We start from the raw sequence: 25,854 nt of genomic DNA on the forward strand, positions 1-25,854 counted from the left end.
CCTTTGAGTCCCTCCATTTCCAGAGGGCTGCTCCCATTCACCTGGCCACTGCATTTAAACCAAGAGCTATCAAAACAGCCCGGCACCCATAATCAATCACATTGTGCTGAGGCAGTTTATGGCACTGATTCATTGCCTCGTGTGTTTACTAGACTCTTTTAAAGCTCACCACAGACATCTAAACCTAACAGAGGTTCGTTGTTTGCCAACAGTAAAATTGAGTCCCCTAATACTGGAAATATGTGTCATTCCCACAAACAATCAATTTAAACATTACTTTATGTTTTTTTCCACTGCGTCTGTGGCGCAAACAATTATTGAAAAAAGTGATTTACACTCTAACTTGGGAGGCAATGGTTATCATTGTTTGGATCTCACCATTAAATGTTGTTTATTTCCCTGTGAGCAGGGTGCTTATAACCCATAGTGCTGGGATTAGATCATAATAAATGGATAAATCATGCTCTCTTGCTATTTTCCAATTAGAACAAATTTGGCTGTTCATCAAGAGTATGTGAAAGCGCTACATTAACTCCACAAATCTCACATCCACACAACTTTTTTCCATCACTGATTTTCCTAATTAGCCATAAGGCTTGTGTGGAGTGCCAGGAGTGACTAATTCATAAGGGAGTAGTTAAAAAAAAAAAAAAGAAAACATGCAGAAAATAAGCCTGCAGGATGTATGGAGGGGTGTGCAGCATATAAAACATCTGGGCAGCATTACTCCTTCCACTACTGGGTTCTTAATTTTATATTTGTACTTGTTTGTAAATGTTTAAATCAGGATCAGTGGCTGAAATGTCCTTTTCAGTGGTTCTCTATAAACTCCAGAGGTGTTGTGAAGCTGACCTTGACCTCTGTGAGCTCCTCCACCCTCCTCCTTCTTCAGTGGAAGCAACAGATGAGAGAAGTTACACACAACTTTATTACTTTTTAAAAAAAAAAACTTATTTTACTCACCTTTTTACTGGGTTTTGTATCACAGCTCTTGAATAAATGCAGCACTTTTGACATCTATCCTCACTCGGGCTTGTTTTCTGCTCTCTCTCTCTCTCCTCTGTCACGCCTCTGGAGACACATCAGTGAAGCAGCGCTTCCGTTCAGTAGCTACGTCACGTAAACCCACCAATGACCAGGCTTGTTGTGATCATCCAGGGAGTGAGCTGCCTCTATGATGCGGTGCCAGCAAAAAACGTACAGCGGCGTAATTGGTTGCGCGGTGGAGTTTTCGTTAAATGCCTCTGCGGCTGAAGTGACTCTCCCCTCAGCACTACTGAGCTCTCTCATCCCATAACACTGCAAGCAGAGAGCGAACTTTTGGAGCTCTTCTAAACTTTTTATTTAACTTTTTTATTTAAAAAAAAAAAAAAAACGTATTACTAGTCTGAATCATGTTTTGGTCACTGTTGTTGTGCGCAATCGTAGCCTTTGCGTCCGCGCCGGCAGATGCGCAAATCTCCAGCCGGTATGTTATCGGATGTCCTGCGAGGTGTGATAAGTCGATGTGTCCCCGGCTACCAGCGGACTGCCAGGCGGGTCAAGCCCTCGACGCCTGCCACTGCTGCCCGGTGTGCGCGTCCGGAGAGGGCGAAGCCTGCGGCGGCAGCGGGAAGCTCGGGGACCCCGTGTGCGGAGAGGGGCTGGAGTGCTCCGTCCCCGGCGGGGTGGCATACACTATCACGGTGAGGAGGAGAAGCAAGAGCGGGATTTGCGTGTGCAAAGCCACCGAGCCGGTGTGTGGAAGCGATGGGGTGTCCTACCGGAATATCTGCGAGCTGAAGAGGGTCAGCCGCCGGGCGGAGAAGCTGCAGCAGCCACCTGTTCATTTCATTCAGCGAGGAGCCTGCGGGAAAGGTAATGCCCAGGTTGTTTTGTCAAGGACAACAGGGTCAACAAGAGCCCAAAACAAACCCACGTACTGATAAGAACTGGTCGGGAGTGAGCTATGGCAGTCATTGCTCTGTATTTAGAGTACTTCCTGCAGAGTTAAACTCCTGTGGGCTGCAAGACACACTTTGTCTTTTCTTGCTCTTGATCGTGACCCTCTCAGATCCTCACCGGACGATTGTGGTTTGAACTTCACAGATGTTATAACTAAAAGCTGCATTCACTGACACACAATCCCTATTGTGTCTGGGATAACAAGAGCCACTATTCAAGTGTGTTTCCTCCTTGTCCCTGCATTAATTAGACTTGATCAGAGAACCCTTTTTACTTTTGCCAGGCTGAATGAAGTCATGAGCTCTCCCCTGATGTAAAGCTGGATGTGAGGCTTTGGATTATCTCTGGCATGCATAACCTACGGTCACATGGCTATAAAGTGCTTGATTGTTTCATACAAAACAGCCAGTGCCAGGGCAGTCGACTAAACATTAGCTGAACTGAAAAGTATTTCCAAAGCCTGATAAGTATGATAAACAGTTCTGAAGTGATGTATTTGTAATAATTGGTATATGTGAGTGTTACAGTTTGGACCTGAACTTCATCAGTGTCATGAGAAAAGTATTTCAGGCTAATCAGCGGAACTCAACAATAAACAGACGTCAGTCTTCACCTCTGCTGCTCTGTGAAACAGAACAATCTGTCAAATCTGTCAAATCAGTGAGTCATTCATCATCATTAATGCTGCATGTGTGTGTGTGTGTGTGTGTGTGTGTGTGTGCACGATATATCTTGATTCAAACACACTTGCACATATGTGAGGCTACAGACGGGAAAGACATTGTATCATTCTTCACTTTTTATTTGCGTGTGTATGTGTGTGTGTGTGTGTGCATGTGTTTTACATATGTCCATCTGAAGTAGGCACCATATGTGCAACTGATAAACTTCTGAATGAAGAGCTTCAACACCTGTTACCTCACAGACCTGTAACTTGCCTCAAGACTTGGAAACCTGCCCCCCCCCCTGTCTCTCTTCCTCTCTGTGTTTCTGTTGTCACTCATAAATCACACAGTCACATGAAGGAATGCCTGGCGCTGATTCAGAGCCATGGTCCCTCCTCTGTGGAAGACAGTTTCAAACAGGCAGGAGACACCGAGGGGAAAACACACGATTAGCAACCCATATTTTAGGGGAAGGTTTACATGTACATCAAAAAGCGTGTGGGCGCGGCGGTAGAGCAGACTGTATCGCCACATTTGTTTGTCAGTCATGTAAGCAACTTAAATGGTTAAGTCATTCCCAGGCAGCTAACCATGTCTGAACCAGAGCAAGACTGTGGTGAGTGCTATTGATTTTCCATGGCACCCAGTGAAAACTTCCATCGCTGCTGTAAAACGAGTCACATTTCATTTGGTGCATCGGATGTGCCTCTGTCCACGCTGTTGGGGAATAATGCCATCTCCTCCTTTTTTGTGAAATAAACTTCAGCATAAGAAGTGATCAAGGCTGTCGACTGTGGCAATGAAAAGAAACTCGACCCCCGCCGAGCACCTTTAACTACCCTGCAACTTGGCCCCATGTTAAGAAAAACATATGCAAGTACACTTGGCATGATGTCATTTCATGTCTGGACGGTAAAGACGGTGTTTGTGCAAGTTGTTCAGTCTGGCAAAGAAAAGTAGGCCAAATATTGCTGTGACCTTTAGGTCATATTTGTTGAAAATTGGCCTTAAAAAAAAACGTGTTTTTAGCATTTTTCAAGCCAATATTGAAAGTGACAGTGGAGACGCTGACAGGAAAATTGCTGAGGGATGGGGGCTGGAAGTGTACCAAGATGGCATACATCTATGAGACCACCAGGATGCCACAAATTACAAATTTGTAACACAGAAGTGCATTTCTTGGCTGCAGAGAAAACCTAATACAAGGAATCTGGGTGAATAAAGTTGTGATCATGCAGATTCTTAATGATCCATTTAGATCCAACCCAGAGCAAGACCGTACTGCCCTTTATGGCGATGCTAGCTGATGTTGCAGAATGCACTCTGTGACTCCAGGCGAGTGACATTGTGCTGAATATGCACATTCTTCCCCAACTTGTCTCAGCCACTCATAATATTAAAACACCATCTCTGTGCATGTGTCTTTGACTTTAAAAAAAAAAAAGTTTTTCTATCAGTCTGTCTCCGCTCCTGTTTCTGCATGTCTGTCTGTCTGTTTTCCTCATTTATTTTCCCTCCTGCTCCTGAGGCCTGTGATTCTCGTACTCATTATTTCTGTATTGCTCGACCACCTTTGCTGCATCCTCTTTCATGGACGTCCCTTCCTCTGATTTCATCTAATACTGTCTACAAAATGGAAATGTAATGTTTGCATATCCTCCTTGCCCAGATTATACTGATAGGGCAAACAAACCTGATGCCATTTCCTCCTGTCTATACCTCCTCTCTGCTCTCTCTCTCCTCTTGTTTCTGCTATAACAGTCATAGCTGGACCATGATAAATCTTACTAAATGTTGCATTAACTCTAAAATCCATGAGTTTCAGAGTTATTTAGGCAGCTTTGAAGTTATCAGATTAATATTCTCCAAGGATTGGATTCTGGTCTCTGCATTTATAGTTTGACAATAGGTCTATTTATTTTAGATAGATAGGAAAGATAGGAATACTTTATTCTTCCCTCAGGGGAAATTCAATACTTTTATCCTCATGCATAATTTTCTTGCAACAAAATGTGAAATGGTTTGGTTTTCGTTAGTTATGATGCTGCTAAAACTGTCCCTTCTCTCCCACTAACGTGTGTGTGTGTGTGTGTTTCTGGTCGTATCCCAAGTCCCCAAAGGAAAAGTAAAGGTCTTTGAGTTATGGGACAAATTAAAACAAAATTAGAAACGGAAAAATTAGTTCAGTTGGAGCTACTCACACAGTCGCACACTGGGTCACCTCAAAATGTCGCCAGTGTGCCATTGTAACATTATAAATAGCAGAAAGCTCAAAAGTAAACTGCAGAAAAAGCAGAGCCTCATCAAAGCTAAATGAGTCATGATCTAACACTCGAGTGCACACAACAGTCACATCTGACGAGTCGCTGAAGATGCCAAAATCAATCTCTTTCTTCGCATACACATAAGTGACAGTGCTTGCCATAACTCTTAAAGCTCTGCCTATGCTTCAGTAACTTGGTTTCCACTATAAGGCCAGTTAGAATGAAAAAGCAACAGCCAGAAGTTTTATGTTATTCACCTTTAAAAAAAAAAAAAAAAAAAAAAATGATATGCTGCACTTCTTTGGGACTGAATCCTAATGATAGAAAAGATTTAGAAAGATTTGCTTCAGTTTCAAATGTTTTGCGTGGCTGTGGTGGGCCTCAGTTTGCCCAGCAGGAGAGAATCAGTGTGTGTGAGGGAGAAGAACTGACCTTACTGTATTCACATCCAGCTTCTCTAGTCTAAGAAAAAGCTGCTTCCGCCTGCAGGCACCAATAAAACAGTGGGTACTATGTATGGGAAAATTGAAAAAAAAAAAAGAATCAGCTGAAATCTTGAGCCTGGACCCTTGTGGTGAAGGTCAATGTGTGGAGAGAATAGGGGTAATGAGTGATGAAGACAGAGGGCTTTGAATGTCTGTGTGTGTGAGAGAGGGAGAGAGAGACACAGATGGGTAGAAAACGAGAGCAGCTTTAAATGAACGTTCTCCTTTTAAAGTGTTGTGTTCGAATGGTTTCCCCCTTATTGAATGTTTGGTTTGACTCCAGAAACAATCTTTTAGACACATGGTTATTGTTAACTGATGGTCTGGTCAACTTTATAACGAACTTTTATTAGGAGTCAACCCCACCCCACCCCCTCACCCCCACACCACCCCACCCCCTCTCCTCAATACTCTCTCATTATGTCTTCCATATGGATGAAATCTTTACTTCATCAGGTCTCTGGTCCCTAAAGCAAATGTCTTGCTCTTTATAGGTCAGTATGTCATGCAAACTCATAATGTGTATCAGCCTGCTCTGTGACTATGAATCTGCCAGAAACCCCAATAGCCTATGGACCAATCTCTAAACTGAAACTGTGGTATGTGAACAGCTGTTAAATCTGTAGGAGACCCACAACACTTTTCATTAATTCCACTCGGGCATTCACCAGAGTCACAGCACTGAATAAATTAGCCACTGCTAAGTCTGAAGGTGAGTGTCCTGTCCTCCCTCTCCTGGATGTAATACTGTTCATCACAGTATCATCATCGCTTTTTTGAGTCTATAATGGATTAATCCTTCCCCCTCTTTATGTCTTACTTGTGGCGTCCCTCACGGCTCCATTCTTGGTCCACTATAATGTAGCTCTCTGAACTGGAACAATTAGACAGACTGACAGGTTGGCTTGGTCTTACAAGAGCACTTATTTGCTATTACCAAGCTAAGAGCATCGTATCATCTCTAGATCTGGGTTTTCGGCTGCTCTTTGCTCATATGAAGCGATATTCTTTTTGATCAACAAATTTACCAAATACCAAATTTAAAAATTGCCAATTTCCAAATGTCTCTAAAATCTATTATTCATGTCCTTGTCTGTAACTAACTCCTCATATAATCAAACTACAGCTGGTGAACTACAGCTGGTAAAATGCAGGGTTGCTGACAAACTAATGTCGGTCATCCTGTTTCTGAATGTTTGTCTTTTTATTTATTTGTGAAATGCTTATTGAAAAGCACATGAAAATAAATGCTGTCCGACATAATTTAGCTTTGTCTTTTCTTACTTGATGTAAGCTGCAATTTGTGTATCAAATCATAATGTGATAACAATGTGAGAAGGGCTCACTCATAGCGATGGACCTACAGAAACGAGCTTGAGTGAGTTTCAGCTCATTGTTTTGCTGTCTGGTCTGTAAATTTACTGGTTACCTCTGGCAACTGTTCAGCAGACATGGAAAAATGTTACAAAAGCAATATGTGGATCAGACACTAATCAGGACGCTTTGCTTTCCTACCTCCCTTCACATATGGGTGACATTTCAGCGTTCAGGATGAATTTTGTCATTTTTTGGCATTTAAAGAGACAGATGCTTTTCAATTTGGCCCGTAGGTCAACAGGACTCTGCAACAGGAAAGCCTCTCTAAGCTCAGATAATGTTACTGAGCTGTGAGCAACAGTTGATTCATGATTTCCCATTTCTAACAAATTGTCACCACTGGTCCTTTAAGTCTTCTATCTTCACATTTGCTTGGTTGTGGTAGAAGTGTGTCTTTGGTAGTAAATTCTAGCATGTGTGTGAGGAGACGCCAGTCATCATAGCATGGTGAAGTGGAAGGGACTGAGAGTCAGTGTGGATACTCCAGAAACAACACAGGTTCTGGACACTGGGCCTGCTCTCTGACTATAATCCTATCATCAGAGCTGACCACAAACCCTCATGGGTGTGAAGCTTGGATGGGGAATATGACTCCAACCTTTCCGTTACCTCTCTTTCTTACCATGAGGAGAGACTTGTGTGACATTTATTAAATTTAACATTTGACTTGTAGCTTTTAAGTTCAACAAGGATTCGTAGAAAAGAGGTTCTGTCAGCATCAGTCAGTCAGTCCACCATTTCTGCCCAGACAAAAAAAAAATAAACTATTAGATGAATTACCATACTTTTTTATACAGACGTTTATGCTGCCCAGAGGATGAAACCTACTGACTTTGGTGATCCCTTGACTTTTGAATAAATGTCCCCCTCATGAGGAAATGAAACAACTTTGGTGATCTCTTAACTTTAAATTAAGCACCAGCCGCAGGTCAAAAGTTTAATTAGTCCAGTACTTTGGTTTCCCATCATCTTCAGCTGTACTTTCTGTTTTAGTGCTAATTAGCGAATGTTAGCATGCCAACGCGGTAAATCAACTGGTGAACATGATAAATATTACGTGAGCATTCAGCTCAAAGCGCCACTGTGCCTAAATACAGCCTCTGCAGCAGGAGACTCTTGACTCTTGTGCATATACAATTTATCTGATTGTTGAACGTGATCCAGTGATCATATAACACCAGAATTTTCCCCCTGCGGGTTGACAAAGCTTTCATACTGTATAATTTAGTGGTATTCGTTACAGCAAGATGGTGCTCATTCTGTGCTTGTGTTAGCTTAACTGCACCTCAAGTGGAAAATCTCTTTCTCTTTCCTTAACCCTTCACTGCAATCATTGATATCCCTGGGCTTATGGTTGCCTTTGGCTTTTGCAAAATTCTGTCCTCGAGGGGAATATAATGACTGAAAATTGTCTTTGCGAGGCAAAGTAGTTGGAGGTACGTGGCAAAATGAGGGTTTACGAATGGAGGGACGAGGGAAAGGTCTGGGGAGTCTTGATTCGTAGCTTTGGTTAAACTGTCTTCTGGGCAGGATTTAATTACCAGGTAAATCAGTCAACATTTCCTGACTTGCCCAATGTTGGATAGATGGTGGGGTGGGTGATTCAGTGAACTTGGCAATCCTCACACATACGCTGTCAGACAGTATGTGTGTGAGCAGTATTGTACTTCTGAGGACCAGTTTGGTCTTGACAAAGGACCTGTTGATGGTTTAAGAATTTGTCGTGTACAGTCAACCACAGGGTAAAATGAGGGTAAAGGTAAAGTATTTATTTACATGGTTTATTGCCAGGGTTAAGTGTCTGTAAATGAGTGTGGATGCATATGTGTCAGACCTGACCTAGACTGTCTCAACCGCGGATGAACTGTCATCTTTTCCCCACTGGGTTATGATAAAGGGCAGTTTTATGTGAGAGTTTCTATTCTCACACAACTCTTACATCATGCAGTATTTCAATGCATCTTTTATTTGTTTTTACTTGTCTGACGTTGTGTGTGTGTGCGTGTGTGTGTGTGTTGTACTTCCAGCTCAGGACAATCCAGACAGCCCGAGACACAAATACAACTTCATCGCCGACGTGGTGGAGAGAATTGCTCCGTCTGTAGTTCACATTGAACTTTACCGCAAGTAAGAGCAGTGCATCTGTGTGTAGAAGGGCCACACTGAAGCACACTAAAATTTACAGCCCACCTGTGTACTTAACCAGACCACACCAGTCGGTATTGCACCTTTCTCCCCACTTCAATCTTTCAACATTCTCTTTTCATCATCTCCCCAGCTTTTGTGCTCTTTCATCTCTGCCTCTTATCCGTCTTTGACGCCTCGATTCTCGGTCTGTGTCGTCTCCGTCCTGTCTGTCCCTGTGGCCTGTAAAGTGGCTCCTTCATTGTCTTCCATCTCTGTCTCTCTCACACCTGTGTCTTATCTTCTCCTTTCTTCCCTCTTCTGCTGTTGCTGCCTCAGGTTGAACTGTGTTGTATATTAATGCCGCAATTTCTGTTTCCCCTTCCCCTTCTTCCCCGACACTTAACTGTCTCTTGTTTATATATTTACCTCCTGAGATTCACATGCTTTCAACTCTTACACTACAGTTACATAATGCATTGGTTTTGGTATCTTCTCAGTGCTGTTTTTTTTCCAGAAGGCACCTGTTGAAAGAGTGAGGGTGAATAGTAATACCCTAATCCCCTCTTCCTCCCTCCTACCATCGTCTCCTTCACCCCACAGGATGACCTACACCAAGCGGGAGGTGGCAGTGGCCAGTGGTTCTGGCTTCGTTGTGTCAGAAGACGGCCAGATTGTGACCAATGCCCATGTGGTGGCCAATAAGCACCGGGTGAAAGTGGAGCTAAAGAGCGGCGCCTCCTATGATGCCAAAATCAAAGACGTGGATGAGAAATCGGACATCGCCCTCATCAAGATCGATGCACCGGTCAGTCAAAGTTCAAGACAGTCACAGGGCCCAGAGAGCCAAAACTAGGAGAGTGGTAGCAAGAAAGTAAAATGTTGGTAAAACAAACTGCTTATTTAGCCACACGTTTTTTTCTGCTCGCTTTTACTTGGTCGCTGCCTATTTCAGCCAGGACTCATTTAAAGGAATATTTTAAGATTTTGAGAATTATACTTACTCACTTCCTTGCTGAGAGTGAGATGAGGAAAGAAAGCATGAATGAGGATATTTTCCAAAATGTCTTACTGTTCCTTCAAGATATATTTTAAACGAGATTTTCTCCACTTTCCCACTACACTTTCTCTCACTGGAAGTGCAAGTCGGTACAACACTATGCTTTTGAACTGTTTTTTCCATATTCCTATTGAAGAAATAACATAGTTTGTCAACTTCTAGAAGCTAACAACCCTTCAGATTCACTTTATAGACCACTGACTGCTTCTAAGATGAGAATAATAGATGTGGACAAATCTTTGTTTGACAAATGAACTCACCAAGTGACTCAAGGAAAACTGCAAAGAAAGTTTTCTGTCAGCCTGTGCAAAAAGATCCAAACACTAACTGACTGTTTTGTAATTCTCCCGTTTAACTGTTAAGATAATTGACGACTGTGGGATTGAAGTCTGGCATGAAAATATTCTAAATCTAGGAGATTATTCAGAGTGCAAGTCAAGTAAAGTGAGATTGCAAGTGCAGCCAAATGGGTCTTTAAAACACAGCTGGCTGGCAGTCACTGCTGATCCTTTTGGCGTGGAGACACAACAGGCTGCAAAAACAACTGACAGATATTACACAAATCATCTCACGAGCAGCCTGCAGAGACAGTCCCTTATTACCACAAGGTGCAAATCTATGGCCACTTTAGAGGAAGTGCTGATGTGTAAAACAAAAGAGGTAAAAAATCTTTCTATGCTTTGCTGTACAGGACGTTTGAAAGACGTTTGCTCCGTGTTTTTCTCTTCGTACCACAACATTTGTTTCTCTGTCTACTCTGTCATATTTTGATCACGGCTCAGAGTCAAGTGAAGGAATGCATGGCACGAAGCCAGGGCCTATTGACTGGAAGTCATAGCAGAGCAGGGTGTATTATGGAGCTCACTCTCATGGCTGGGTGACGCAGCTGAATAGATGTTCATGACAGCAACACAAGGTGTATTACAAAGACCTCCGATTCTGAAAAGAAGCTGAAACATTCAGGTTTTGTTTGGCTGACAGTGTGAGGGAAGAGTGTGGAAAAGAGCAGTGACAGGTGCTTTGTTTTTGATCATCCTATAATAAAAGCCGTTTAGATTGTTGATGACAGTCTGGCTCATTTGGGGGGCGTGGGGGTTTGTTTGCATCCCCGTGCTCTGCTGAGCCTGTGTTGCGTACAGTCAGTAGTTGCAGATTCAGGAATCACTGATACTTGTGTATACGTTGCATGCCAATTATTTTCCAGCTTTTCACTGAGTTTGTATTTATAGCATTCCTCTGCATGACACCATATCTGGTTGGTAGACAATAGGTGATTGTAGTCAGCTGTATCCAGGGTGTCATACTGGTAGAAAACGGATTCAACATCATGAACATACTGGTTTTGCTAAAGAGTTATTGTGTGAAGTCGAAGCAGGTCATCCAGGCCGAGTCAGTTATGAAGACCCGGGAGACCTGTGGTCACTTTGGAAAGGCCACATGATTTTAATGGAACTGGCATTTCTGCTAATGAGGGAGAGTTGGTGTGTGTGTGTGTGTGAGATATTTGGAGCAAGTGAGGGATAATACATGGGGAAATTAGAGGATAAGAGAGAGTTATAATGAGAGGGCAGGAGTGTGAGTAAAGTTGTCATTGTGGATTAAGTTTAAAAAAGTAAGTGTAGCCATCCAAACCCATTGCTTCAGGGTGTTTTATTTCAGTACCTAAAGAAAATAACATAGAAAATAGCTGCAGGTCGCTGTAATTGAGGCTTCAGCAAAGTTATGGTCTTTCTTGTGACGAATTCCCTGTTTTTCTGTTTGTCCCTCCACTGCAGCACAACAGAGATTCTGGGGAAACAAAAGGAGGACTTTGGTACTTTGACTTTGGTGATGCCCTCTTGAGTTGTTTAACTCTGACTGTTGAAGAGTACTAGGACTGTGGATTATGACCACCATCACTTACATTAAAATCTCTTACAAAAACTCTTTGATTGTGCATGTGGGCATGTGATGGTTGGATCTCCTTTAAGTCCTAGGTCACTAAATGTGTCACCGCAAGTGATGAGATATTTCTTGCAGCACAGTGGCTCCATGGAGAATAAAAGAAGAAGCTTTTCAGTTTGAGTTTTCATTTATAGAAAAATTTCCACATCCACAAGCAAGAATTGAGCTATTTTGTACCAAAATTACTATACAGTATGTGGTTTATAAATTCATATTCTGACTGGTCCAGTCTGACGAGTACAGCTCTTTAGTCTTCTATCCTTCCCTCCCTTGTTCCCACCTTCATCACTGTTTCTCTGTGTTCCTTAGTGTCTTCACCACAGTGTTCTCTTTATTAAATAAAAGCTGACTGTTGTCAACATCAGCTCTCCAGAAGCAGCCACAGATAATCAGTAAACAATTGCACCAGTTTATGAGTGAGAAAGTTTCTAAAGTTAAGTTTTCCCTGAGAATAATGACTCACTTCTCTTGTCCTTCTCTTTCCTTTTCTATGTGAAATTGGAGTTTATTGGTAGCAAGGCCCAGTCCGTTCCCGGGGCTGTGGTCTACCCCTCAGCTCTGGGGAATACATTAGTCTGTCTACAGCAGCTGGAACTTCAGAGGGGAAGGGGGGGGGGTGCTGTGCTCACTTGTTCCTGTGTAGAGAGTATGAGGGGAAAAGAGAAAGCAAGAGGGACGGAGAAAGACAGAGCGATGTGGTCAAGGCCTGGAAAATGGATCCATATGTCTGAAGGACTATGTGAGCTAATAGGCTAACGAGTGCACTGTGTGATGTGGCGACGGCACAATAAAGATAGAGCTCGTTGTGCCTCAGGTTTAAAACGGCCTCCAATTCTCTCACTCAGAACTTGGACATGGTCACATTCACTTGGAAACGCTCACAATGAATTGGATACGTTCACTTTTACCTGGAAGGCCTCACTCTGACTGGAAAGCTTGCTGACTTGGAAAGACGTGTATTTAATCATATTAACTTATGCTGACCCCCACTTGCAAGCAGCCATACCGTCTTGGAATGACTTGGAAACACTCAAATGTACTGTGTGGGGAATTTTCCGTATCGTTCCAGATCATTTTATCACACGACTTGTGCAGTCATTATAACCCTGGCTTCATAGTGCACTGCTTTATACTTTACACTCTCAGAAACCCGAAACAACTGAATTGTTTGTGGTGGAACTGTAGCTACAGTACCCCCAAACACTGATTATCCTATTATAGTTAAACAATCATAGGCACCGCAGGCATGTCAAGCTTTGGATGTCTCCATGTACTGAAATCAGTGTATGGGGGGAGGGGGGGGGGGGGGGGGCTGCGTTTCTTTCTATTCTACATGAATCATCAAATCTTTAGCAGGATAGTGTATGTAACTATCAATGGCATATTTAAGAGCCTTTGTCAGGGTTCTCGTTTAAAAACAAGTTAGCCAGAGACAGAGTTTTTTAGTAACTCCTGAAGGTAACGTAAGCCTAATTATCCGGCCTGCTATAGCTATCGACCGCCCTCATTTCAGCAGACGAAATCAACAGTTCTTAACCAGAATTGAGAAGATGCTTTTGCCTACTGCTGTCTGATAGACAAGAATTACGACAGATTTCAATTGGTAAACCTGCCCCCGTTCGTAAAACGATTATGTGCAGTGCTAAAATCGAAAGCTAGCAAATCGCAAGGGGAGCGGTTCTTGTTGAAGGGTCGGTCGATATTTTCATCCTGTTTTCAACACCACAGAGATAAGTGTAAAGATAAGTTGCCTCAAAAACACTTCACTCCCCCTGGATGTATCTCCTACAAATGAGCCCTTAACTTAACCCTCATGCAAAAATCTGCCTTGCAAGTGTTGCAGTGAGGCAAGGAGAAGTGCCCTCATGTTTCCCGTACGGTCTCCTGACAACAATGTCACTGTTTGTGTCTGTTCTACCCATCACCTAGTATTAAGACTCTCATACCATTCTTGCTGGGAAATTTGCCTGGTGCTCGTTTGGACAGGGCTATTATTGAAATATGGATATGTGTGTGTGTATGTGTGTGTGTGTGTGTGTGTGTTTATGTGCAGAGAGGAAAGAGAGGAATGCGCCTCCATGTAGCTGCATTTATCTGTTTATCAGCAGCATCGGGTAAATGTTTCCCCAGGAAGTAAGAGATGTCTACATTCCCCTGGATGAACAGTATTGACAGACAAAAGCAAACCTGCAGTCAATTATTTAAATCAGTTCGTGTGTGTGTGTGTGTGTGTGTGTGTGTGTGTGTGTGTGTGTGTGTGTGTGTGTGTGTGTGTGCGCGTGCATATGGGGTGGGGTTTAAGATGGCTCACTGCAGGGACATGAAGGACATGCTCCATTGCCAGTGGAAAGACACTGCATGTCGTCCTTCAGAGACAGGCGGAGGGGAAATGAATCACATCCTCCTCTCCTCCTCACCCATCCTCTCTCTTCATCCTCTTCATCCCTTCAACTAAAATGGTTCCCATGCTTAAGGATGCAGTCGGGTGGGAAAAGAGCCAAAGAAAGCACACACACAGTCTCTCTCTCTCTCTCTCTCTCTCTCTCTCTCTCTCAAACACACACACACACACACACACACACTCTTTTGCCCTGCTGGGTCTTGATGCACTTTGTCTTGGCCTACTTTTTGGCTGCATAATTGTTCTCCAAGCCTGCTTTGCCCAAAACTGTTTCATCCCAGTCAATGACATCACTTTAGATGTTTCAAATCTACCACTGCTATGGTGGTAGAGATGGTTGATAACAAACGGGGTATTTAAGACATTAACTGACTATCAATCAATTTTATTTTTGCACTAAATAGAGACAAGGCTATGGTGCATTCTTTGATAATTATAGAGTCTAGATTATATCATCTGGCCCTGCCTTTAAGGGTTAGTTCACCCCAGGGAAAAAAATAATTTTCAATCTTATCCCTTGTGACACATTTAGTTTTTATTTCATAAGTCCATTGTTTTGCAATGCCCCTTTGAACTCTTGTGGCCCTCACAGATTTGACATTTAAAGCAAATTCAACAGCAACAAATTTCCTCTGTGAAATCCACAGAAGAAACAGTCTCTATGATGATTACCCAGAGTAAACCTGACATTGTTTCTGGAAGGAGGTGTTGCTTTTTGAGCCAGTTGTGCAATTTATTATCTACTTACTCATTTATTTAAAGTGTCATTCTCCTTTTTTGGATGTAGGCTTCAAAAAAGTGCCACATTTACAGACAGCTTTAATCCTTTAGTTCTTAAAATGGGATTTAGGGACCCTCAGAGGTGATTGAGGAGATTCCAGTGAGCTCCCCGAGCCTTATAAAGAATAGTCTAGACTACAATATAACCACCCTAGACATATAAAACCTATAGGAATTAGTATTTCCGTCATAGGTTTCATTCTTGCCACTATTCTCTGCACGCAGAGTGAAATATTCATCCATTTTCTAAACCTTATAATGTTCAAGGTCAGAGCTGGAGTGTATATAACAGACAGCTCACCACCATAACAACCTCATGCATTAGCTACTGTTGTTGTAAATATGTAATTTTTTGTATCTATATATTTAGTACATTATTATATTGTTATTATTTATAGTTCTAAATATTTGTTATCGCAGTTTCTGCAGCTTTCCTGTTCTCTGCACTGCCACTTTGCTGATGTAACACTGTGAATTTCCCCACTGTGGGACTAATGAAGGCGATCTCATCTGATCTTATCTTATCTGAGCACACACAGGGCAAGATGTGGGGTAAATCCCAATGAAACGTTTCAATACTGTATAAACAAAAGTATGACCTAATACTTTAGTTTAAAACTTTAAAAGTTTTGTCCTGAAGCAAATGAACACATGAGACCTCATCTCCTCTCATCATTGTGATTTGTGCAGTTCAAAGTTTTGTGGTGTCTCGCCAGAACTGAGACGCCCTCAAATCCTCTGAGCTCTCATGCAAAACTACACAGAGTGGAACATACACACGGAACTCACAGACATATGTTTGCTCTTATAAAGACTAAAAACCCTCCCAACAACATATGGAAACCATAGTGGTTTCCATACTGGTGTCCACAAGGATATGGTCTAGCCAGTGTGATTTGAACATGTTGATGTTACCTACAGTGCGAGGAACTGCTCAGTGTAGCAAAAGTCCTGCTTCATGTGATGACTGGCTTTGATGAGCACCTACGTCTCTGATATTTACGATGTTTGTTACATTTTCGGTAACAACCATAGTTACGACATTCACCTACATCTCAGTGTTTTTCTCCGTCTACCAAACGTGCACAAACAGGCATTCATACACACATAAATGAGTCACTTACACACCATACAAGCATCCAGACTGCAGACAAAGACACACTCAGTGTCCCCTCTCTCCAGCCCCTCAGCATGATCTCCTGATCCTCTGGCTTGATGTTATGTACGAGCATGCTGAAACCTGCCCCACTTTTTTTTTTAAATCTGCGTTAGCACAACCCTGAGGGCACAAGTTCAGATGTCAGCAGTAAAACCCTATACCTTAGTGTATGAATATTGCAAAGTAGAACTTATGAAAGTATGTTTCCCTGCTTTGAAGCCACCTGTATGAAAGAAACAGGAAAGCTTAAGTGACTGAAGTTGAGGTTATATACACTGGGGGTCATGCACTGACCCAACCAGAACAGCCTCTGTGTCTGAATGTGTGTATTGGAAATGGTCTGGCTGTATATCTAAGCAGTGCCAGGTGCGTGGGTTTTAATTTACAGACTTGAGTTTGTGAGAGTTCACGCTCAGGCAACCGCCTCCCTCTTTCTGTGTGCTCATATGTGTGTCTGTGGGTGTATATAAGTACACACGTGTCTCAGAAACTATTAGGCCACAGTCCATCCCAGCTTGACTGGAGTTAAAGTTTGCACCTGGTCTTCTAGTCATAAAATGGTAGTTAGTGTAATGGCTTTTAAATTAGCCTCCGATCGACCAAGGCTGCAACATTAAACAATGACAGATCTCCATGGCAACTTTGCCTCTATTTTCAAGTCAATCTGTTTGCTTGTCTACCAGCTGTCTTACTGTCCTTTCACCCTGATAGCATAACTGTGACAAAATCTGTCTGTGTGCAGGAGATCAAAACTCACCTCAGCGACAAAAAAGGTTTGAAACAAAGTCTGGATTTTTTTTCTGACACGTGCCCCTTACAACAACTTCTTCTGTCAAGGCAAACAAAGCTCTTAAGTCCACCATCCTTCAATCTGATGCTCCACTTCCCTCTCTTATCTAAACCCTGGAGAACGTGGAAAACATGGTTTGCTTTGTGACTTGGAAGAGAGAAATCTATGGCATCATACTGAAGTTTAGCAACGTGAGGCAATGAAGCGGTCTCCGACCTAACAAAACAAGAACCTTTCATTTTCAGAAACTAGATGCTATCCTCGCACACCACATCGGATCTTTTTCAAGAGCTCTGCAGCACATATAGTGTAGTTTTTCTGACATAATCCCAAATTGATGCTCTTTTGGGCCTCAAACCAAAAATATATTTATTTATTTTTTGGTCAAAAGCTGCTGTCTGCCAGCTCTGGCTGCATACGAGGACATGATATCAAACAAAACTGCGTTTGACTCATTCGTCTCACATTCTCAGACTCTCTTCCCGTGGTTTGCGGTGTTTGTTGTTCCCTTCTTTCACCTCGCCTCCTTCCTTTACGTGCGGCTATAGTGCCTTTTGGTGAAGCACCAGTGCATCCTGACCTTCATCTGAAATAGCAGGGTGAGTCACTTGGGTGGTCAGGAGAGGCGAACTTGCGTGGTGAGAGGATTTTCCACGAGGCATTCCAGATTGCTGACTACTCACGATTAGTAAGTGATATGTAAGCTCAGGGTCTTTGACAAAGTCGGGCAGCCTGCATTTTCAGTGTTTGTTCTGCCTTCTCACAGAGGCGTCATTTGGTTGTCAGCAAACTGATGCATTTCGCGCCCTTTGTACGTGATTTTTCAGAATGCATTGTGATTTTGTGTGGGTGTGTTGTGTGAGCCAGCGATGGGCAAAGACGTCCATAAGCCGCACTTATTAAACTCTTTCAAAACACATTAGGATTAACTGCAGCTATTCCTCAAAGCTGACATTTTGGAGATACAAGGTTTTCACCTGATAGCAACAGTCACCATGACACCGCTGGTATCACTAACTGTTATCATGCTCATGGTGACCAGCAGTGGCCGGGTCCTGAATGTCTTGGCAGTGACTCACATCCACCTGACGTCCCCTCTCTCTCTCAGCTGTGAGTGTGTGTGTGTGTGTGTGTGTGTGTGTGTGTGTGTGTGTGTTTCTCTTGCTTCCTCGCTCCATCTGGTTATACTCTTATCTCACGGTGTGAAGGGAGGAGGGGAGGGGGGGTGATTATTATACAGACTGCTGCTCCTGTGTCAGGTGTCTGTTTATATGTGTTTGCACATGCCAAATGCATGTTTCCTGGTTTACGTACACACTTCTGCAGCCTGTGTGTGTGTGTGTGTGTGTGTGTGTGTGTGTGTGTGTGAGCCATGTTTGCTTTTAACATCCCCACTATGTTCAAATAAGCCCACAGGCATCAGGAAGACAGCTTCTGACATTTGTGCAATGTAGGCGTTCGTACATGTGGATCTGTGTTTGTGCGTGTGTGTGTGTGTGTGTATAAGGTAAGATGGAAAGTACGACTGAAAGGTTCTCTTCCTCAGTTTACTAGCTATCACTATCTTTGTCATTTTCTAATAATAACTTCACCTCATGGGGCAAGCTCGTTTACAGCGAGGTCTAACACACGCGCGACTGAATTGAAAGTGTGTGTTCAATGTTTTTTCACGATCCAGTTTCTGAATTTCATTGAAACTAGTTCATAAATCAGGTGTCTGCTGTGAGTTTATAGTGTCTACATCCATGTTCTCATGCATGTGCAGCCAGGTGTCACGTTTTATGATTGAGAATAATATGATTTGTGATTTTGCCTGCAATGTGTGAGTGTTCAGTCGGGGTATGTATGTTTCAAATAGATGCTTTTGTCTGTGTGTGTGCCAACTTGTGTTACTGTCTCAGTTACCTTGCAGCCTCCTCTGCCACCTATTTATAACCCTAAGTAAACAAAATGGATACACACGAGCAGCACAGGTCCCTTTTTTTTTTTTTTTCTAAGACAGCACCCGCCTGCCGTCAGGGCGTGGGCCTGTGCGCAGACTCAACGTCATGTGGCGGCGCGTGGGCTTTGACTGCGGGCAGCCCGGCAGAGATGATTTCATTCAAAGAAGGAAACTGTCACTGCGGATGGATAAATATATCCTTTCTGCGTCTGTCTGCAGAGGCAAGGTCCCAGTAGTCCGGTTTCCACTGCTCAGTGTAACAGAACTAACCAGAGCTTAAGGTAGTCATTATTTACTGTATATCAGTCAGTTCTCCAGCATCTGTGGCTTGTTGGCACACGCTCACCATTAGGAGCGATTTGTCAGCTGAACTACACTTTCAGTCTGACTAATAAGCTCTTGATGTTGATTATTAGCATTTTTAGTTGAGCTGTTTGGCATAAATGTCACTTCTCCCTGCAGTGGAAAAGGAGTAATTGTTTTTGTATGGGAGCATTGCCATGCAGCACTGAGTGGGTTGTGTTTAGAAGACTTGTGGTTTTGCTGTAATTATTTTCCCACTGTCCACTCATAAAACACACAATCATCAGTTGTCCTTAAAACTCTGTAAAGTAATTGCAGTTAGAGCGACACTGACTTTGTGATTTTTATTGAAGAGCTCTACTTTTTCAAATCAGTCACCAAAACACATTGATTCTGTATGAATTCCATATTAAACAGATTAAAAATATCCAATTTTCACATGCAGATTATAGTCAAGTATTGATATAGTATCTTTCCTCATCTAACCTTTAACACAAAAAACTTTTACCTTACATACCAGCTCTCATTTTCCTATATTGAGAGCTATAATATTAGTATTCAGATCTCTTGTCTGTTGTCTGCAAGGATAAAGAGGCAGCCGGCAGAGGCTTTTACTTTCCACTAACACACCCTCACACTCTCTGGAAATGGAATTCTTTACCATATATCCATGTTTACCTGGTTGTTCAATAATGACACCTTTTTTTGTATATGTATGTATATATTCCAATGCCTTTTGCATATTATACGAGGTTCATTTTTATGTATGTCTTCCCACTAACTGGTCAACATGACCATAGTTTTATTCTGCAAAGCCTCATGACTAAAATTTAGTATCTTTGGCCTCCAGTAACATGAACGTTGACCCCTCGTTTCCCTCCTGCAGAACAAGCTGCCTGTGCTGTTGCTGGGCCGTTCATCAGACCTGAGACCAGGGGAGTTTGTGGTCGCCATCGGCAGCCCGTTTTCCCTCCAGAATACAGTTACCACGGGAATCGTCAGCACCACTCAGCGAGGAGGCAGAGAGCTGGGCCTTCGCAACTCCGACATGGACTACATTCAGACTGATGCCATCATCAATGTAAGTGAATGAAGTTGCATTATCATTATGCAAACACTTTTTTTTCCTACAAACACAAATAATAACTGGCGTATCTTTTTGACAGTACGGCAACTCTGGAGGGCCTCTGTTAAATTTGGTGAGCCGTTTTTTAAATTTTTTTTGGCAGACAGAGCACAGTTTTACATTCCATACAATCATTTACAGTTGTTTTTTTTGGCAGATGCTAAGTTGAGGTTTGCTGTTTTAGGATGGCGAGGTGATCGGGATCAATACGTTGAAAGTGACGGCTGGCATCTCCTTCGCCATACCCTCAGACAAGATACGACAGTTCCTGGCAGAGTCCTATGACAGACAGTCCAGAGGTATGAGCTCTCACTGAACACGCCTCATTATGTTTTCATTTTACTGCTTCTATTAAATCACCAGGGCAAACTGTAACAATTCAGAAAACTGGCTGCAAGAGTTGGACCAAGATCCCAAGTGCATATTCAGTGAAGGAGCGTGTAATTCAGCACACCATTTCTGTGGTTGTTATTATCACCGTGTGCTCTCTTGAGATAAACTGAGTCCATATTTGGCTTCATGAATCCTTGCCCGACATTACCTAACAGGGTTATGACATCTCAAATAAACTACAAAGAAGAAAGTGTCAGTATATGTCGGGTTGTTCTTTTGTTTTACTGCTTTTCACCTTTTAACTTGCGTCGTGTTCTGGACCAACGCACACATGTGTTTTCATATGTGGCTGCCAACATGGCCTCTCAGTTTCATTTTTCTGTATGATGAAATAACTAAAAAAAACAAGACTCCCCAAATTTATGATGAAAAACATAGAAGATGGAGTATGTAGATGTGTAACTAATACTTCTTTCACTCAAAGAAAAAAAAAAAAACACCCTGGAGGATCTTTTAGTTTTTTTGAGGTGAACAAACAGCTTTATAAAACTAAGAACCCAGACTGCTGCAGGCGAGAGGATGAATGATTGTATTTTAATGTGTTGTTGTCTATCTTTAGGGAGAACAGCTGCTAAGAAGAAATATATTGGTGTGAGGATGATGACTCTCACTCCAGCGTAAGTTGCACACTGATGTATGTCTCTGGACTCTACTGGAGGGATGAACACCATTCTCCCAAAAGATAGTCCCTCCTTTGGTGTGTTGATGACAGTGGTGGAGAGCACTGCCAGTCCAAAAACTCCCATAGTTGTTTAACCGGGTTGAGATCTGGTGACTGTTAAGGCCAGACCATAAGATATCATTTTCATTCTCATTAAAACATTCAGTGACCCCTCGTGCCCTGTGTGGAAGCATGTTGTTTCTCCACTAATTTATTAAGATTTTCCCTGTCATTTGTCTCCTGTCTGCACATTGGCAGTGAAATACCAGCATGAAATCTGCAGAAATGTATTAAATGATTCCCTTTATTGTGTTTCAGACAACAGGAAACATTTCCATTTCTTGTTTTGTGCCCCATTAAATAAATGTAATAGATTCTCCTTCCCCCTTTTCTACCTCTAGACTGGCCAAAGATCTGAAGACTCGACACCGTGACTTTCCTGACATCACCTCTGGAGCTTACGTTATGGAAGTCATCGCAAAGACACCAGCTGCAATGTAAGAATAACAGTATGGTTTTCAGTGAACTGCAAGTCCAAGTCGTTTCTGACTCTTTCTGGGCTATGGGATATTGTCTTTGGCACTATGTGTTACACACATGCTCTAAATGTGCACAAGATTCTCATCACTCCCCATGCAGCTACCTTTCACTATGCAAATAGACAGTATATTTCATTTCCTTCCTGTATTTTATTTCTCTCCTCTAACTGTAAAGTGTGCACATAGACACACATTCAAAGACACACACACAACCTCCTACACAACTGTCTCAGTAGTACGTAGATTCATAGCTCACTCCCGCGTGCCTGGAGTGCCTGGCCTTCTAAAATATCCCCCTCCTCCCACAATCGCAGCCCACTCCAATCAGCCACCACCACAACTCCAGCAGAGTGGGGCTCGGGAGATGCTGAGGTCAGCGATTTCCTTCAAACCTCATGCAGGGAGGTTACTGGCTGCGCTGTGGTTTGCCAGCGATCTGCCCACCCAGCCCACTCCAGAGTGGTCCCCCTACAAGGCCTCGTCAGAGTTTACTCATTACTTAAATCACCCTGCTTTTTGCATAATAACATTTCTGTGGTTCCTTTTTATATTCCATGTTATTTTCGAGCCTGCACTTTCATGCTTTTGATCTCCCTTTGATTTGTGTTGGTTTATGGCCTTTGGAAATCTTGACCCTGCTGTAGAGAACCCTCTTTTTGCTGTGTTCCTGGAGGTGTTGGAGCAGCTGAGTGTAATGAGGGCAATACTGAGCTGCAGTTGTGTTAATGGACGCTGTTACGAGCTGAGGTGTGGTGGTTTGTGTTAACATGTGGCTGTGATTAAGCAGCTGAGAGCTTGTGAGCAGTGATATCTTTTGATATCACTGCTGGTTACTGCTGCGGTCTGTGTGAGATTTCAGGTTTACTAGTTTGTTTGTGTTTTGTTCATTATGCATATAGGTTTGGCCAACATATTTCATTTGCTTAGTGCTCTAACCTCACTGTGCTATCATTTCATCATTATTGTTCCATCGTTAACATTCTTACAACAGATGTATTGATTTCAATTGTGGTCACAGACCTGTAAGCAAACCTGACCAAAGTACAGGTTGAATACAGTATGTTTGTATGTAGCACTAGAAGCACATAATGTGTAGTTTGTGAGCCATTACATCTGTAGACCATTAAATAAACCTGCTGTTTTAATTCTTCCTACAAAAATCTAAAGAGAAACACAACAGGAAAAGAGCTGCAGTAAAACTGACACATTTTGTCATTAAAAAATTAAGCTGGTGACATAGTTTTTTTGTTTTTGTTTTTGCTTTTGTTACTGATGTGTTTTTATTTATTTTTCTACAACAATGGAAACATAAGAACAGAAGAAGGCGACAGATCACAGATAACACTTCATCAGTTCATAATGGTTTCGGTCTATTATTGGGATCTATTCACAATAAGAAAATATAGTATATCATCAAACTTATGTTCTTACAAAGTGTAAACTGATTTGAAACTGTTAATGCTTTTGTGGCATTTCTGCATTTATGAGATGAAATACAGTGTAGAGCTGACAGAAATGAGGATGAAGAGTGATGTGGGTTGATATGCAACAGCTGGACTTAAACTAGTGACACTGTGATCCCACAGCCAGCATCTTAAACCTCTAGATTAAGATGCTATTGTTACTTTCCAGTCCCATACACCTCCTTAGAGGCTGAAATTGAATATCATTGCCTGAATACCATATTAATGCAAAAATAATCAGACTTGGAAAACAAAAATGCAATTTTTTTTGTTGTTATCCTTATAACATGCACTGAACTGAAGCCCTTCTTCTTCTCTGCTCCAGTGGTGGACTGAAAGAGCACGACGTCATCATCTCCATCAATGGCCAGAGGATCTCATCAGCGGCTGACGTCAGCGCCACCATCAAGAAGGAAGACACCTTGAGAGTAGTTGTGCGCCGCGGAAATGAGGACGCTATCCTCACTGTTGTTCCCATGGAGATTGACCCTTGACCTTCCACAATTCACACCACAGGAGCTGGAGCTAGGTTTTACTTATCACCAGTGGACCTTATATTGGCGAGGGGCTTCACTGACAGACCCTCTCCCTGTGGCCAAAGGCCAGTGGCGCCACACATCCAGGAAAAATCTGGTTTTGCCTTGAAAGGAACGACTGTGCAGATGCTCTAAAAGCGGTGCTGTACTTTGTTTTCCATGTGTGTTTTCACTTTTAGTCTCTAATGCTTTCATCAATGCTACTACTGTTTGGTCACAAACATCAGAAGTTGGTTATCGCCATATTGTTTTGATCTGCTTTTACTTGTTTTGTGTCTTTTTTAATATGGACTTTTGCTCAGTCAGGCCTTTTAAGCAATTTAACGACTCGCTGGGCAAATCTGATTTGTATAATTGTTGTTTTTTAAACTCTTTTTTTAAAGTACTGTAGAGTGTTTTTGTTGGTCATGTGATGTATACTAAGAAAAAATAAAGGATTGACTTTCTTTTGTTTTGACACTCACCATGCTGACTTTCTTGTTTTTTTTCCCACTCAGTTTTATCCACATATAAACAGACACACACATTTTGAGATGGACTGTACCCAGGCTGACATTACAAAATTTTCTTTGTGTGTGGGGAGCATAAAAACAATCAGGATCTGGTTTAAATCTGATTTTATTGCCTTCATATGGGCTTGATACTGGTCTGGTGTGATTGTGGGGCGAGGGGCTCCACAGGCTGACCTCAGAGACAGGAGTGCGAGCCAAACAGAGATCTGACCCACAATGCAGTGGCCACAGATGTGGGGCTCCTATGAATACGCTTAGTTTTGTTTGCCACATGAATTTTGGATGAAGATGATGAGGTAGACCTCATGAGAACTGCAGAAACGACCACACACTACAAACAGCTTCAAAATATACAAGAGAATTTCTGACCAAAAACACATTCACTAGATGTGAAATCTGCAATGGAAAAACTGTGCAGAAGCTTTTGTTTTCTTCATTGTAACCCACCATAACTCAAATGAAAAGTCTGTTTTGTTGCACTGTCTGCAGAGATTAAATCAAAATTCAACAGCTTTACCAGTAGGTTTGAAAGACAGAGGGACATGCAGTAGGGATCATGCTTTGCCTTTGTATATCTGTCTAGAGCTGCCATCTGACTTTATTGTGAGCTTTCTGTTTTCAAAAAGTAAATTTAGCATATTTTATAAAACCAACACTCTCACTGAACTCTCTTTAAACCCAGGTAGGTGCAGAAGGGGTTTCTCTAAAAGAGTAATCAGTTAAACTGTACTATGCATGATTAGAAATAACAATGAACTTTATGAACTTTAAATAACCTGTGTATTGGGACTTGTTTAAATGGAGTATCAACATTTGTCTGATGCAAAGCTTTCAAAGGCCTGGATACTGGCTTGACTAGAACATGAGATCTATATGGGGCTGGCATGGTACCAAAACCCATCAGCAGACAGGATGGTCTGCACCTGCTTCAGCATCCTGGTCTATGTGTATCCTATGTGGCATAATCATATGTAGGGGTTAGGAGGTTATCTACTTTACTGTCAAATACTGTCATAAAACACCATCTGACAAACAGTTTTGCACACACATATCTAACACATGATTAGTGCTTCATGATGATATAAACACAACAATCCTGATAAAACAATTATTGTGGCACATTCCATTTCACATAATGTCCTGGTGTTGTCTTGGGTTGTAAATCAAGCGAACCCCTGTGCACTCTTGCCCCACCCTAAATGCCCAAACTCACTCTAAGCCAGGCTGTGGCTGTTTACTTCAGCTCAATCTAAACGGTAAGTCTCGACTCTCAGTCAACTCAGAGCCACGTGTGAGCTCTTCTGTGGATGAATGTTGGAACAACACAGCTGTTCAAGAAGCATTTAGTTGTCAAGTGTCCATTCACTTTTGATGCCCTAAATTTTG

At 42.3% G+C, this 25,854-nt stretch overlaps 1 protein-coding gene across 1 annotated transcript; it reads left to right on the forward strand.

Annotated features, from left to right (window-relative positions):
• Positions 1-1,156: 1,156 nt before the first annotated feature.
• Positions 1,157-24,419, forward strand: LOC139622707 (serine protease HTRA1A-like). The gene is made up of 9 exons (XM_071480221.1): positions 1,157-1,857; positions 8,763-8,862; positions 9,463-9,667; positions 20,125-20,319; positions 20,405-20,437; positions 20,549-20,663; positions 21,317-21,374; positions 21,820-21,915; positions 23,746-24,419. The coding sequence occupies exons 1-9, from the start codon at positions 1,395-1,397 to the stop codon at positions 23,912-23,914; spliced, it is 1,434 nt and encodes a 477-aa protein (XP_071336322.1). The 5' UTR covers positions 1,157-1,394; the 3' UTR covers positions 23,915-24,419.
• Positions 24,420-25,854: the final 1,435 nt, after the last annotated feature.

This window comes from Trachinotus anak, unplaced genomic scaffold (assembly GCF_046630095.1).
Source record: "Trachinotus anak isolate AG129_WGS33_773 ecotype Australia unplaced genomic scaffold, CSIRO_AGI_Tana_v1 ptg000007l, whole genome shotgun sequence".
NCBI lineage: Eukaryota > Metazoa > Chordata > Actinopteri > Carangiformes > Carangidae > Trachinotus > Trachinotus anak.